Raw genomic sequence first — 17,168 nt, forward strand, 5'->3', positions numbered from 1 at the left:
GACTTTTAAGCAGTGTACTTAAGTATTCATATTCATTTATTTTTAGTCATATAAATCTGGCAGTTCTGTATTTTTAACTTAGGTGTAAGATGGGAAACATGAGCCTGAAGACACCGTCAAGAATTGTTTAGGGGCTTAAACTTGTAACAAGAAAGCTATGGGTCAGAATCACAGGTGGGACACATGATGTACTCTTGAGCAAGGTCCTTTTCTTCAAATACTTCAGTAAAATTCCCAGCTGTATAAATTCGTACAAATGTAAATCACTTTGGATGAAAGTCTCAGTCATAAAGTTTATTAATCGATTAAACGTTTTAGGTATTCATGTTAAAACTTCATTTTACCCCTTTAGACAATGTGTGAAAGAAATAGAAAAAAAGTTTCACAGAACAAAAAGATACAGTACTGTATATAGATGAAAAGGGCAGAACTCAAATTATGGAATGTTATGTTAAAATTTTACAATGCGCTACTAAGACCTCATTTAAAATGTTGCATACAATTTTGGGCTCCTTGTTACACAAACAATATAGTGGTGATCTGGAATCAGTCCAGACAACAGCAACCAGATACATTTGTTAACATAAACAGGTGGAAACTATGGAGATGTGTCCTTTTCTGACAGCTTACAGTAAAAGAGCTGTTCTTTAGTCCTGAACAGAGAAAACTACAGGGAGAGTATTCATTCAAGTATTAAAAAATTCTCAATGACCAGGTCAGTTCAACGTACTTTACATATTCAAACAATAGATTCACAAACCAAAGGTCACAGGTGGAAACCTTTGGGATGTGTACTTAGAACTTCGAATAATAAGCACTTATTGTATGTACTGTATACATACGATAGGCGGGTGTCTGGAAAAAGCTTATCCAGCTATTTTGTAACTAGATGAAATCCCCAGATCACTTAGCTTCTATCAGCCTTACCAGCTAAATGGACTGAGTGATGTCATCCATCCATTTTTACTAATCCACTTATCCAGTACAGGGTTGCAGGGTGGAGCTGAAGTCTAACCCGGCAAAGCATGGGTGCAAGGATGGACACACCGGGGCTGGGATGCCAGTCCATCACAGGGCACACAAACACGCACAGATTCACACCAGGAAGCAGTTTTCTATTTAACCTGTCAGTATGTTTTTGTGTTGTGGGAGGAACAGAGCGCCTGGGGGAAGTCCTCACAAACATAGAGGGAACACAGACAGTGCCCTAGGAACTGAATCCGTAGTATGCCTTAGTGCTGTGAGACAGCAATGCTAACCACTGCACCACTGTGCCACCGGAATGACTTCATCTTCTTTGTAAATCTTCCTTATGAAAATAACTGGTGTACTGGGCAGGATTCTCTACTCAGCATGATTGCGCGAAAGTCATTTATCTCTCAAGGAGTAGGTAAGAAGCTGGAGAAGCCAAGTTTTAAAACACAACTGCTTGCTTTCGCTATCTGTTCACCCCTGGTTTCCTGTGTAAGGTCATCTGTAGTGCAGATTGACTCATTTTAATTGAATATTTACTCATGTAGAGCGAATAATTTGATATGTAATACTGTTTATGGTATTTTCTCCAATTTGCTGAAAATACACATTTTCTCCAATTTGCTGAACTAAAATAAGACTCTTAATAGCAATCAGTTTTTATTAACCAATACAGATGTAGGGTAGATTCACAGTAATCAACCACTGTGCAAAACAAACACCAAAATCAAGTGTTGACTTGAAGATTATTAAACATTGGAAAGGAGACAATCTACTGCAGTTCCAGGAATAAGAGCATGTGCTCCCTGGAGTAAAATAGGAAATCTCTTATTGCGACTTATTATTATAAATGTTTCACACAGCAGGCAATAGAGCTTCCCTTTACTGTGTGATTAATTCACAGAACAGAGGAAGGAAAGGAAGTTCACATTTCTCACAGAGAGCAGGTCACCCACTCTTGCAAGCCAAAAGCTTCTTGGAATGAGTTTGGGCCTTTAATCTAGTGCAAAAATAATCTTTGATCAAAAACCTAATTGTCAGAGTGATTAAGATCCTGTATGTAATGCTTAATATAGCACATGGAAAAAAGCACAACAGTATGGGTTAAACCAGATTCATTCAATACCAGAAGTATAACAGAGAATATTTTAGGTGGTATAATGAAATATTAACTATATAGAAGCCATTGTTACAGAAATGCTATGGATTTTTTTTTATTGTCTATTGTTCTTTGGTCTTTTTAATACATTTTTTTTTGACAGAAAACCCACTGCCATCATCATCACCAGCAGAAGAAAATGCAAATAAGCTAAGAGTGCTGAATGCAGCACATTGTACACTACAGTAATGGGGCTTTAACTTTTTTGTGTTTTGCAGGCAAGAGCTTCACTTTGACAATCACAGTATTCACAAACCCACCCCAAGTGGCAACTTACCACAGAGCCATAAAGGTCACTGTCGATGGCCCGCGGGAACCAAGAAGTGAGTACCCCAGTATTTATCATTGCATTGTACAATAATAATTAGCAAGGTCAATGTAGTATGCTGGCTGTAGTTCAGGCTGGAGTGTATTAGCATCTACAGCACTGCTGGCAGAGTGCCTTGTATCTAATCTAGCTGCAAGACGTGGCTAGATTCAGGGGGTCTTTTCTACTGCATTAATAAAAATAGAAAACAAAACACAAAGCTGCCTGTGTCTTGTGACACTGTGCAGAGCAAGGGGCAAACATAAACAGGCATTTTTAAGCTGGTTGGCTTAAAAAAATATTTACCGCCGTGGCCTCTTCCACACGTGCTGAGATGTGCCCACCTCCCGGCGGGTCTTCCTTTCTTTGCACCAGGGCTGCAGACAGAGATGACAGAGAAAACTGAAAGCATACAATAGCCAACTTTCTCCAAACTTTTACTTTCGTGTTTTTCTAATCTCTCCCGTTTTTAGAGTTAAATACCGCCTTTGAAAATAATGCTGAAAGGACTCTGGACCTCACCAATTTGTTCCTTGTGTGAATTTTTGCTAAATTGTTACTGAGAGCCCTTTTAAAAAAATCTGGAATAAGTGTACTTTTATTTTTATATTTGAAAACTGAAACAATAATCTCTTAAATTATAGGTTCCCAAAACAGTGAATTTCAATGCTTTTTCTTCCAGAGGAACATTTGCTTTAATCTTGTTTTTCTGAAAGTAATTGTAAAAATGTTTATGGGTCAAAATCTGGCGTAAGATAACATAGATATGGAAAGAAGAAACATAATATTCATTTTACATAGTTCTAGTTTTGGAAAATAAGGCCCAGATTAAGCTAAATTTCATTTTAACTACAGAATGCAATTGCAAATGCAATACTAGATGGCCGGTTGCTTCTTTCTCTTATTCAATATTGGATTTTTCAATTGAAATTGGCAGGTGTGTTTAAATTTTGGATTTTAAGTGGACCGTAGTTGAAGTTTATTTGTAGTTAGAACAATTTGAACAAATTTTACATTGAGTTAAAATGCATTCATCATTGCTCTGTTTGTGATTATAGGATAGCTTTTTGTTCCTATGCATTAAGGAAATGTATTGTTATCTTTAAGAGTTTGACTTCAGAATACAGGAAGTGTTATGCTAGAAAGAAATTATTAACACTGTCTTAATGGTCTATTTAGAAATTTGTGTGAGGTGAAAAAGGACTTCATAGTTCATTTTCTTGCACTGTGAAAGCCTGCTGTTCTAAAAGCTCATAAAATATTTTTGAGCCATAAATTGGTCCAATTAAAAAACAAACTTCATACTCTGGAGAAAATTATCCAACCCAAACTGGTGTACCACAGAAAGAAAGAACGTCAGAAGATATCATCTGCAGATGGTTTACTTGGGCCTTGTATACAGCTGACTATAGCCACCACTCCCAGATTTTTATGGCTGTTTTACAAAACTGAATTGCCACTGCACATGAACACAGGAGGAGCAGATGGGTTTTTGTGAGGGTTCAGATTCTTGGTAAGGGGACATGAAGTTGGAAATATACGGATCTCCATAGCTTTTATGTATCTCACAAAGATATTGGCTGTAGCATAACAAAGTGTTATTGTATGATCATACGTTTCAAATGATAAGCTAAGAACAGGTTGACAGGACAGCAACAGGTTCAGTTTAGTTTATATGATTTAAGTGATTTGTGTTTTATGAAGTCACACTCAAATGTATTTCAGAACAGAAATAAAAATACAAAAGGAACTACTGTCAACAGAATAAGAAAATAATAAAGGTTACAAAAGAAAAGAGGTCATTCAGCTCCTCTACCTTGTTTGGTTGTTAGGAACTAATTTGTCCAAGGATCTGATTCAACCATTTCTTGAGAGAAGCAAGGTTAATAGCTTCAAGAACATTGCTGCATAATTTGCTCTAGTCCCCCATAACCCCCTGTGTAAAAAAGTAAATGTCCTTCCCCATAGTTTTCACTTGGATGTTATGGTTTGTATTTCACCGTTGAATCTGAAGACGGTTTTTGTGTTGACTTTGTCAGTGCCTACAGGATTTGTAATAGTTGAATCAAGTCTTGAATTTGCAGTCTTATTTACTTAAGGCTAAAATAATTCAGTTATTGAGTCTGTCAGTATGTTTGCGTTTGTCCAAATCAGCAATTGTGTAATTGTGTTTTATTTGTAAATTGAATATTCTAAATTTCAGAGGTTTCAGTTCATGGTTTTAGCCCTGTACTAATTTGTTGATGTTTTTTTTTTACTTTGGAGTGAAGAAAGAACAAGACTTTTATTTCTAATTTCTAATTGTGGGGTAAAACATATATTGGGGATAAACAGGATCTTTAATGATTTGTACTGTATGTATGGGTGATGTACAGTATTCAGCCCATCTTTGATAAATGGTAGTGTTGAAGTTGCTCCTTTACTGGGCTGGGTGAGAAGTATTCCAAATTTTATTAGAAATTCATGGAATATTATACAGTAGCATCATATGCAGATACAGATATTGTGGTCCTCAGAAAAAAATACATGTAATAATGTGCAAGGCTTTCAGTAAAAGTAAAAAAAAATTTAACTGAAAAAATCCTTTTGTTAAATGAATTTATTTTCCACTGTGAAATATGTGTACAATTGGTAAAAAAAGAGAACGATCACAGTTTTGAAACACATGGCTATGATGGACTTAGATTGTGGGTTGGACTTAGATTGTGGGTTTAAGACACATACATTTGATAACAGTCCATGCATTTACACTCACACATTTTTAACAGCCTGGACTTATCCTTTAAATAAATAAAGTGACAATATGATTCAAAATCCTAATATTAGGCAATGTATATTAAATGAAGGGTGAGATATTAAGTGTGTTCGGGAAGAGGTCAAATGGTAATCGTGTACTTCTGTTCTTTTATGTATATTTGCTTGCTGTGCACGGCTTTGAGAACACTGCTCTCTCTACCTTATCTTCACCCTACTGTAGCAGCAGCCTCCCTGGTTAACTTCTCTCATGTGAGGGGGGGTTTAGCAGTCCTGTCCTTACAGCCAGAGCTGTTATTTCCTCAGCCAGGTGAGGTGACACAAAACACTTAAGTATTTAAGTGTGATATCCTTTTATATTCACCCTTTTGTCTTGTCACAATTAAATTTAACTGAGCTACTTAACTCCCAGACTAATTAGGAGTTAAGCACATAGATTAGATTTAAGAAAACTACAAGTTAATTTCAATAGATCGGTTCGGTATGGTTGGAAAGAGGTCTGGACAATTTTTTTAGAGGTGCTTTTCAAGAAACTGAAAGAGTTTTTGAACAATAAGTTGAAGTACATACTGTATGGGAGAGATGCTACAGTTATGTCTTTGTGACTATGCCATGGTGTTTGTTAAACCTTTGTAGAAATAGGCATATCAAAACAAACAGGCATTCTTGAGAATAGTGTTTAATAGAAGTGTTATTTGTTTTTTTTCCCTTCACAGAAGCAATACGTTCTGTAAATGCCTTTACAAAAAATGACCTGTGGATTTCTTTTCTAAAGTTATACAGGGCAGTAAAGCTAGCATCAGATCATTTTAATGGGGCATGCATACATATATATAAAAAAGTTTATGATGTCCATCAATGCCAACCAGTCTGGTGTGCAGCTGTTCCCAGATGCTTTTTATTCATAAAAAATATTTTTGTCTTTCCATTTTGGCTCTAAAATCAATGCTATCACATCACAAACAACTTTTTCTTTTCTCAATAAACACATCTGGCACTGGCAGTTGGAGCCACTTCATAACAGCACATGATCATCATTCATTACCAGATTAAAAGTACCCCGTGGCATCATTGATGTGCCTGTCTTTGATCTCACTCACTTCTTATTCATCTGCCTTGTTTTTAAACCTTCTTTTAAAAGGATGGCGGCAGATGACTTCCAAACGCTAGATTATTGAGCAGCGTAAACATGGAGAGGGGAAAAAAACCAAACAATTTGGGGAAAAAAAACTAAACATTCTCTGCCTGTGCCGACTGAAAAGCGGAAACGAGGTGGAGACTCCTCATGAATGTGTCATCATATTCCAAAACAACTGTAACCCGCTCCTATTTTTATACCAGGACTCCTTTTATCTGTCTGCTCTTACTTTGAGTGCCTGCCCCATAGAACTCTTGTAAAACCACCACTTTTTAACTCTTCACACGTTTGTGTGTAGTGTGGTCTCTGCTTTTACTGGCACATTAAAAAGAAATACCATTAAGATCCAGCGTCACCATTTGAGAAACATGGCACATGGCCAAATGATGAAAATAATGTTTCTCAACAGCGGTGCCTCAAGAAACCACAAGTTACTGTGTATGTCCTCACCAGGGGTATTCAAATAGGGCCTTTTCAATTTCTGTCCACAGCTGTAGCTCTGGTAAATTTAGTTCCCTAATTATAAAACATATGAAACTATCAAATAATTATCAAGTTGTCTGAGGCCAAACCCTGCAAATGAGTAGAAGGGCAGGTAGTACACTAGCCTAGTCTAGATTAATGACTTGTATCATCTGGGCAGTTTTTAAAAGCCATTATACTTGTTTCCTGTGTACAGTGACTGACTTCTGAAAGCCTACACGGACACAAATCATCTCACATGGCTGATGTTATAGTTGTATTATACTTATAAAGAAAACCCTGCATTGCACCAGTTCATCTTAAAACTTAGGTAAGTTAGTTGCTTCTTCCTAGGTTCTGCATACCTGGGGGGTCTAAATGTAGTTTTTGTAGGCCATTTCCTTCATGCCATTTGTCAATGACTGTATAATAGGAATTTGTTTCCATGGATCATAATTCAAAAAATTCCTCTGATCGTGTTGAATGGATTTTTCTCTTTTGCTTTTCCAGGACAACTTAGAATGGTTTACAATTAAACAAGTAAAGCATTATTTTTGGTATATATGCATTTGTAAAGATCACTAATATAAAAATAGTCGGTTTTACATTGCTCGGATGCTGCTCTACTGAGATTAGATTGTAACACTCTTTTATGTTTTCATTTGTGGAATGAAACAAAAAAAATTGCCATTTGGATTATTTACTTCCTGAAAATGATTGGATACAGCAGACTGTGTCACAACATCAGAATCATGAGCAACAGGAAATTTTGAACCTGGAGCAAGACTGTGTTCCAGATGTTAAACTATGCATCACCAATTAATAGGTATTTACATTGTCCAGAGCTGTTGTGAGTGCAATATGGGAGCTATTAATGTTTCTAGGACCTTCTGAAAACAGAAAAACAGTAGGGCACTGCTGGCAACACCTAACGATAAGAGGTACACAACAAAGACGTTAATAGAAAAATGTCATTGATAGGATCATGAGAGTGTGTTTCCCTTATGTACAATGGGTATGAATTCGGTAGGAAATAATATGTTATGATGTGTTGTGTCACACAGGTGGGTGCTCCACTTCCGCACGTTGTACTTCTAGATAAAAAACACTACATAAATTTAAGAAATTGTTATTATGTGGGTGGCACAGTTTCACAGTGGTTGGCATTGTTGTTTCACAGTGCTGAGGCCTGGGTTTAGTTCCAGACCTGGGGTGTTATCTGTGTGGAGTTTGTGTGTTCACCCTGTGTTCACATGGTTTTCCTGCGGGTGCTCTGGTTTCTCTGGCTGGTTAACTTGTTTTCTCAGAAAATTGGCCCTTGAGGGTGTGTACAGTATGTGTTCTTGTGTTTGCCTCTATGTGTGCCCTGTGATAGACTTCCTACAGAATGTATCCTGCCTTACACACATTGCTTGCAGGGATAGGTTGTGACTCTTCTGCAACCTATATTGGATAAAACAGTTTGAAAATAGATGTATGGATGTATTATGTGTAATTACATTGAAATTATAGATACATAATAACGTGTTATGAAGTCATAGTTAATAAGAGCAAAATTAAATGCAAATTTGATGATAGCACATATACGTGTAGGTCTTTTAATGGAACCTAAAGGAACCTTTATCACTATTATAGATACCCCTAATCAGGAAATGCATGATGAAGCCAAATCTACAGTAGATTGACTAAATTGGAATAAATAGATTTATTAGAGAAAAGCAACCCTAACTATCCACTAATAGTGGAGAGTACTTATTGCTACAGCAGTGTGCTGCTGTAAGTGCTGTTGGTGTAGAAGTATCTTTTACTCTTTCTTTTGCAGTGCTTTAGGAAGTACCATCTTCTGAATGAGCCATTAAACCAAGGTCCCATCAACTTGTCCATTAAAGGTCATGAAAGATCCTATGGCACTGATTGTAAAGAAGTGTTTACCCCACTGTCCCGGCTAATTTCCATTCTGGATTTACACAGTTGACATCCCTAATTTTACTTCTTATTACAATTGGTGAAACACTTTTCCCTTCTCCATCAAATTTGTTGTGTCATGGACTTCTAGTACTTAATGGCTGCCAGATGAAGTGGGTCTCCTCCTTTGTGTGAAGTGCTTTGGGATGAACATCGCTATCGACATTTATCCATCTATCCATTTTGAATAACACGCAGCCCAGTACAAGGTTGCAGCGAGCTGGCTATACTGGCAGACAGTGCTGCAAGGCAGGATGGGACAGGGGTCCAGTTCATTGCAGAGCACAAACACATACATTCACTTGCACACGTATGTGGGGAAAAGGTACAGGTTAATTAACCTAGGCAGCTGTCTTATGGCATCACACAGAAGGCACGCAGACTAGAATCAAACATGGAATCCAAGAACAGTTTAGCAGCAGTGCTAATTGCTACACGGCTGTGCCTCCTCTATAAGCTAATGGTAATTATAAGAATCTATCATCTTCTTATGAGTAAGTACATGAAATAGGGAATTCTGGTCTGCAATGGGTCCCCAAACTATAGAGCTTTCTTCAGCCATGTTTTCTTTTCTTAGTTGCAGAATACCAGGTTGGAAAATAACTGCCCTGGATTTTTTTAACACCTCCACTTAAGTCCCTCATGACAGCAGCTCAGACGCCAGTTTTCTTAGTTGTTGAGTTGGGCTGGTAGAAGCCAGGCAGGTGGCCAAACAGGAAATGACACATGGAGAGGCATCTGTGTTGTGCAACCTCCTGTTAGTCTGATGTAAGACACGGCTGCCTGTTTATGCAGTTTTTGTGCCGGAACAAGGAGCACGCACGGGGATCCAGAGTCAAGTTTGTTTTGAAGGCTGAAAAGGACAGTTTTAGGGACTTGGATATTTCACCGCATACTGCCCAAAACAGAATACTTTAAATGACAATTTTTGATGTATATTTTTATATGAACAAAAACAAATAAAAAAAACACTGCACGTAAATATAAATATATGGTATACAGTATGTTGATTTCGAGAAGGAAGTAAATTGTTTTAGGTGTATTAAAGACAGACTAAAGAACCTGAATGGCTCGGATTTTACAGTTTTGGGTCAAAGACGTGAGTAAAGCTGAAGGATTCCTCCTAGGTTAGCATCAGGAGTGGCTCAGTGTGGATTCCTTGTACCGATGTGCTACACCATGCATTTGTCTTGAAGGGCCTTCATTTACAAAGCAGGGTTCTGTATGCAGCTATACTTCAGTTTCACATTGAAAGTGTGCAAGCAATTAGGAGGCCCAAAGACATTTTTTCTCTCACCAAAGAGGAAAAAGAAAGAGGAAATCTGAAGGCAGAAAAAGAATTGAACACAGTACTGTCCTTCTTAAAAAGACAGGACACACTACCAAACTAGAAGTGTTTTTTTTCTGCACTGCATGTGCCAAAACATAGCATACTATTTCACTGATTTATAAATAATATCTGCATGGAAATTAAATGTATACATGAAAATAAATTAGTAATAATGGCATATTTTGAGGTTTTGTAATGCTGCTTAACCTGAATGAATTATTCTATCAGGCATTCTATGTAAGTTTTCTTTGGACAGAGTACCCTCCTGTATTTTGGTAATTGTTTAAATAGATACTGTACAATGCATTGCACCTTACAAATACAGGTGTATTTATTTTCAACCACTATTATTGGACACAGGGGTAATTCAACTAACTGTGTGACTTGTCAAAGTAATTTTGTGCAATCAAGTTTTGATTAAAAATATTCAGTTTTGTAATTCTATAAAACGGGGCATATTTGGTCATACCTTGAAAATATTTTTGCAGGCGTTGTATTTTCCAATGTCCCGGACCCAGTTCCAGGGTGGGGTATATTTTGTGTTGTATTGTCACAGTGTACGTGTGACCTGTGGTGGACTGAATTCTTGTTGAAGCCACAGTCCTGCTTTGTGCCCTGTGTCTGCCAGTTTGACTCAGATTTCTATAACCTCTGGGAAAACACTTGTTTGAACTCCTGTGTGTTGGGAAGTACATTTCTTCCACCTGCTGTTTTGGAATAAAATTTCTTTATTTGTTCAACCTGACAGGCAGACCAAGCCTGCCAAGTACTGCTTCTCACAGCATAAAGTTTGTCAGCTCCTCAATTAATGAAATCGAATCAATACAAAAAGATGTCGCTTCCTCCAACACTGTTATCTTACTCTGATTAGACCAAAACACATGAGAGGAACTGCACTGAGATGTTTTTAAACGTGCTTTGATTTTTGAAAACACAGTCTGGTTAGTCATCATTCCTAATAGGTTTAAGGGATACTGAAATTGTGTACTGAGGATATGAGAATGGCATCAGTTTTTTTTTTAATCTTACCTTTAATTATTATTTGGGTATTTTATTTTTATATCTTGAACTTGCATTTTAACTATGAAACTTCAATGAATATATGTTTGCAAAATATCTGATAACCACAGCATGCAGTATTTAGTAATTAAATTCCACTTTACAACTGTAAACGTTCTGAATTTTAAAGGGGGAGATAAAATATCTGGTTGTAAGGACTGGTTTGTTAACATTGTAGCAGAAATGCAATGACTGTACTGTGCATTGTAGTTAAGCTCAATGAGACTTGAAGGGATATTTAAAGTATATATGTAAAAACAATAAAACTAAGCTACATTTAAGTTTTGTTGGCTTTTGTTTTCCTCGAGCAAGTGTTGTTTTGCAAAAGTGGGCCTTCAATCCAGAAATTAAAAGAACTGAGTTACGTGAGAAACAAGATTTTATTAGCATGTTTGGATTATAATGCACTCCTTTATGACCATGATCTGGAGACCAGTGAGGGATGAAATATAGTAGCCTGCGCTGTGGAAGACCAAATCCGCTTGCAGCTCGTGGCTAATTTGCATGTTTAAAAGTGGTGTTCAAAGACAGGCCTCGCAGGTTTCACTCGCCACTGTTTTATTATGATCAAGCGTTTGGCTTCTGTGGTATTTCCATTGTGCTTAATGAGATGACAGCTTTTGGTTTTTTCTGCGGTACGCCACTGCACACAACGCCAGACTTCAAAATATTTGTATTTGTTATTGATGTCATTAGGTTGAGGGCTGGCTTGGAGGAGACTTAATGGTGGTTATTAAAAGTAATTTTGACTAATAGTGTGGGAGGGGTAATTTAAACCAATAGACATTTATAGGCAGTTCTTTGTCATTACATTACATGTATATAAACTAAATTGAGCACATTGTTATGCCACATATGTTATTGTGCAAGCAGAGGAAAGAAACAGTTTGGGAGTTACTTTGAGTCTTTACATATTAGTTTATAGGAAATATCAATGTATGATGTTTGTTTTAAAATATGTTTTGCAAACTAGCTGTAATTTTATAGCTGAACATAGATATACAGACTTAAAAAGGTTACATTAAATATATACATATTTTTGTATGTATTGTTATGAAAATCATAAATGTAGCTCTGTAGTGGCTTAAATAGTGAAGATACTGCCTCTTAACGCAGGTTGAGCCTGTAGTACTAGAGAACTGTTGTCCTGTAAGTGAGTGTAAAACTCAAATTTGTAACTACTTTATCATTAGCTTAGGGTGACTGGTCCCAACAACCGATGGTATTCACCAAGTGACACCTGGGTGGATAGACTTGGGTATTCTTCTCTTGACATGCCACCAGAACTTCTCTGTCTTGCGGGGCATCTGAGAGCATGCAGTGCTGTTATCAGAATTTGTGTTCAGTCCTCTAGTCAATGCCAAGTCTGCAGTAGGCACTAAGTATTACAATTACAATTACAAAGTAGTGCATGTTTCCCTGTTTGTACAAGGATCCTAGCAGCAAAGACCAATTGCTGTTTTAATATTGGTTGACTGGTCAATACAATTTTTGTTTATTTAAAAAGGTAATTAGAACTGTAATGATAAACAGTGAAACAAATGAACTAGATGTTTTTGTAATGATTTAGCTGTTTTTCCAAAGTCACTTTCCTTAATGTCTTCAAGTATTGCAAAAAATTACAGTACTTCTGATCTTTAAAGCTTTACTGTGACATTGATACAATTAAAAAATTTTAAATGACTTTTTAAAGCAAATTAGTGTAAGGCCTGGGATATTGATAGAAGTATTTTAAATAAAAAGATATTTTAGACAATTTAATTTTTTCAAGGCATCTGTGGGCATATAAATTCAAATTGGAGGTACTGTAGAGCAATTTTGAAAAATCCATTAAAATAAAACAAAATCAGCCTGAATCCTCCCCAGGTTTTAGTCTGCAGCAGTCATTGGAAGTACTGATTGTTTTTTTTTTCTGGTGGAGATTTTGTTGTTTTTTCATTCAAGTTAGGACTGCTTGGTTTTAAAAGAGTTTATATGTCAGTGAATAGAATGTTGATTCCCCAAGCAAAAACAACAACAATAAATTCTTTCTTTCCCTGCTGGAAGAATGGAACACAACAATCTCCTTTTTGGCTTCTTACTAAACAGAAGAAGATTACAGAAAATTAGAAAGCCCCTGAGGTTTATTTTACAGTACATGACAAGATGAATGTGATTAGGTTAGCTGGTGATGACAGGGCTATGATGGTGTTATATAAGCAGGTGAAACAGGTACAGAGTTGTGCCAGCTGTGAAAAGGGAACCCTGATCAGACAGGACCATAGCCTTTAATTATCACAAATATATTGCTATATATTTCTTTAAAACACAATTACTCATATTAATTATAGAGTTTATGTTTACCTGTCTCTTTTAGGAAAGATGGAGAGGGATGTCGTTTGAAGAGATTTATTTGTGTTCAGTTTAGATTTGAAAGCGTATTCACTTGAATGTCCATTGTTCTACAGTCTTGATGTACTCTGGAAATAGCGCTGTTATTACAGTGATCTGCGACATGATGAGATTCCTGTGCACTAGGTCAGCACATGCTCAGACTGATGGACATCCATATTGACAACCACATTCAAGCTGCAGTCCACTTGGTGTGAAGAAAAGATTGCACTTTCTGATGATGTCTTTGTGAAGTATGTTTACATATGGCAGTAAGTTTAATCTGAATTACACGAAATACCCTTCAGGGGTATAGTGTTTTTAAAGCAAGGAGAACAAGTGAAGAGTGTTTCTTATGAAAATCATATTAATTCCATTTCATTGGCCAACGTATGGCTGATGAGCCCTGATAAGGATGAAGATGCATGGTTGTTGTGTGTTTTTGCATAAGAATAAGGACAACTAACACCATCTTGAATCTGATTTTGTTGCACCAATCCACATTGTGATATTTCAGCTAAAACAAAAGCAGTCTGCATTTGTTTTATAACAGAATAGATTTTTACAATAAGGCACCAATGTAGCGATTCACTACTTCAAATTATAAAAAACACCTTAATTTCAGTTATGGAAAGTTACCATACTTAAAAAAGTAATCAAAGAAAAGGCAATATTATTAAGGAACATTTTGCCTTGCACTCTGTATACTGCAACACACAGCCTCATGGCAGTAAGAATGTCATTGGGGTTCAAATGAGGCAAATGTCCAAGCCAGGACAGTACATTATCTGTATCAGAAAGTAATTTTTAAGGGAAAGACATGGATCCAAAGTAAAAAGAAGAGAATAACAAACAGTAGAAACTTTTTTCTAGTGGCCTTTCAAGTTAATTATACTAAATTTGATATTGTCAGTTAAGAAAGAGTGACTTACCCATTACAAGGGGTCACACTGTGTCTAAGGCTCTGCGCCTGTGGCTGGAAGGTTGCTGGTTCATATCCTGTGGCCAGAAGAAGAATCCTACTCTAATGGGCCCCTGAGCAAGGCCCTTAACCCCAACTGCTCCAGGGGTGCCGTATAAATGGCTGACCCTGTGCTCTGACCCCTAAGCTTCTCTTCCTGTCTGTATGTCTCACTGAGAGCAAGTTGGGTTATGTGAAAAGACAAATTCCTAATACAAGAAATTGTTTATGGCCAATAAAGTGATCTTAATTAATTGATCACAACTCTTGGACTGACAGGGCAAATTGGCCTATATTGTTACAAAACATGTACTGCCACTTTTTTGTCACACTGAAAGCCTATTATCCTATTGTTTCATGTTAATTCAACAATTCAAAATGATGTTTTAGTTGCACCAGCACTGATCTAATACTTGGTGGTTATCAGGGATCAAGTCTCTATCTCCTGATGGTAAATAAACATATTTATAAACAGCAAATGCCATATCTAACATAAAAAATGTATAATCATTAAAGTGCTGCATAACTCTGCATGCAATATCTAACAGCCTGCTGTCTCTTTTTAATTAGGACAATTATCTTATTTTACAAGCACATACTTTAGGGTATTTTATAAGCTGTGTGGTGGGCTGGAAAACTTGTATTGTCTCGTACATGATTCCTGTAAAGATTCTTGAGTGCAGTAGCCAGACAGTCTTTAAAGCTTCACCTCAATGTTTGTCAATTTAGAGAATGTTGTAGTTGACATCACTGTGCTTGTTTTCCTATACATATCCACCTCTTTCTCTCAGATACCAAATTCTCTTCCTTGCAATTCGTGTTGTATTTTTACTTTCTGTCAGTTTCATTTTGGCGATCCTTCAATAGTACAGCCTGGATGTGCAGACAGCACTCATTTCACCATATACTGCCTTTAGGTGCTAAAATTCTCAAATTAGATAATCATGTCAATTAGACATACAATGTGCCACAAATAGCAATCGAGTATATTGTTGGATCAGGATGATTAAGCCATGCCATGTGAATTACCTAAAATACTTATGGTATATCTAGATCTAGTATGACCTTACCTCATTAACTGGGACCCATGAATCATGTAGAATTGCTGCTGTGTCAAAGCATCAAAGCCAGTTTAACCTCAATTCTAGTGAAACTACTGCACAAGTTTCACATAAAATAAAATCTAGTTCTTCAGAAAGTGTTTTCACAGATGTATGCTCCATGCACGGGATTCTTTTTGATCTGATATCCCCCATTTGGAAAATTGATTGCATTTCCAAGTAGGCTTAAATAACAGAATATACAGTACTTGGTTGTTGATGTTGGGAGACAATATTAGGGAGTGTCATATTGAAGTTGTTTGCATTGGAGGTTAATTGAGCTCTTCCTGCCTCAGCAGAAAACTTTGAATGAAACCCCTTGATTTCTGGCTGAGGTTATCTAAGTCAAACCCTCTTTAGCCTTTGACAATTTTTTAGTTAGTATTGATTAAGACCTGGTTTAAATGAAAGAAACTCCAAACCATCTGCCAATTCAAGGTTCTTGTCAAAAAGGTCATGGCAACTTTCCAATAGATAGATTGATGAAGCCCACAGAAAGCTGTCATCAAGTCACTAGTGGAATTTTGCAGTTAGGGGTTGTGTTGAGGCTTTGTTTAATTCCCTATTTTATGAGGATTATTCACAATTTTAATATTGATCGATTATGCAGCTTTGGGATTCATGTACAGTATGCACTTTTACTGTTGAGGTATAACATCAAAATACATGAACAGGCCAATAAAGCAGTCTGAAGTTTAAGACCGTTTTTTAGTCCTCTACAGATTAGACAATTTGGCTAAGATACAGCATCTTTTATGAGTCAACTAACAAAGGAGCAGAGCAAATAAAGCTTGCTTAAACACCAGCATGGGAAAAGAATGATAGAAAATACATAGGCTAATCCTAAAGCAGTCAGACGAGTTTCTTATTCGATTTCACTGAAAGGTGCCAGCACTATTAAAAGACTGTTTTTGTTATGCTGCCAGGACCCCCTTTCAAATAAAATCAATGAGGAGATATAAAGAAAGAATTGAAATGAAGAAATGAAAGACTAGAAAAAATGTGGTCTTCCTACATCAAACAATAAATCAAGTGTTTATTTATTTTTGTTTTATTTTTTTTCTGAACTGCAACTAACAGAAATTCACAAGTCCCTGGGAAGTGTTTTAACATGTCCATTGTGATCCCAGAGTATGTCTGAAGTCTGCAGACAACCAATCAGTTTATAAAGCTCTTGTAGCGTGTGTGCCCTTTCTTGGCCTGGTTTACTTCCTGCAGCCTGGAACGTATGGACCACACATATTCCTGGCACCAATCCATGGCTGCCTGGCTTGTTCCTTCACTCTCGGCTTCTTCAGACCCCTATGCTGGTTGGGCGTCTAGCCTTGACCCTTTTTTTTCACATACTGCCAGCTCTGAACTGCTGGATGAAACAATCCATTGTTTCCTTAGTAAAACGTCAGCCCTCCAAGTGCATTAGAATTATGGAATAAAAGACAGAAAGAAAAAGCAAGTAAGAGAAAGTGAGAGTGGATGAGAGGGTGAGGTTTTGAACTACTGAGAGGGACAGCATTTTCCCTGGCATTTTTTTAACTTCCCATTCCTTTTGTTTTCTGGTATCCCTAGCGTTTGTGTTGAAAAATTAACCTGT

The 17,168-nt window shown here is 36.8% G+C and overlaps 1 protein-coding gene across 4 annotated transcripts in view; it reads left to right on the forward strand.

Moving 5' to 3' along the window:
- Positions 1 to 17,168, forward strand: part of runx2a (RUNX family transcription factor 2a) — a 99,246-nt gene that overhangs the window by 59,823 nt on the left and 22,255 nt on the right. For all 4 annotated transcript variants that reach the window (XM_015345862.2, XM_006625668.3, XM_015345882.2 and 1 more), the window contains exon 5: positions 2,350 to 2,454. In XM_015345862.2, the coding sequence (XP_015201348.1) occupies positions 2,350 to 2,454 (105 nt within the window). The remainder of the gene's footprint in view (positions 1 to 2,349; positions 2,455 to 17,168) is intronic.

The sequence above is a fragment of the Lepisosteus oculatus genome, chromosome 2 (genome assembly GCF_040954835.1).
Source record: "Lepisosteus oculatus isolate fLepOcu1 chromosome 2, fLepOcu1.hap2, whole genome shotgun sequence".
Taxonomy (NCBI): Eukaryota; Metazoa; Chordata; class Actinopteri; order Semionotiformes; family Lepisosteidae; genus Lepisosteus; species Lepisosteus oculatus.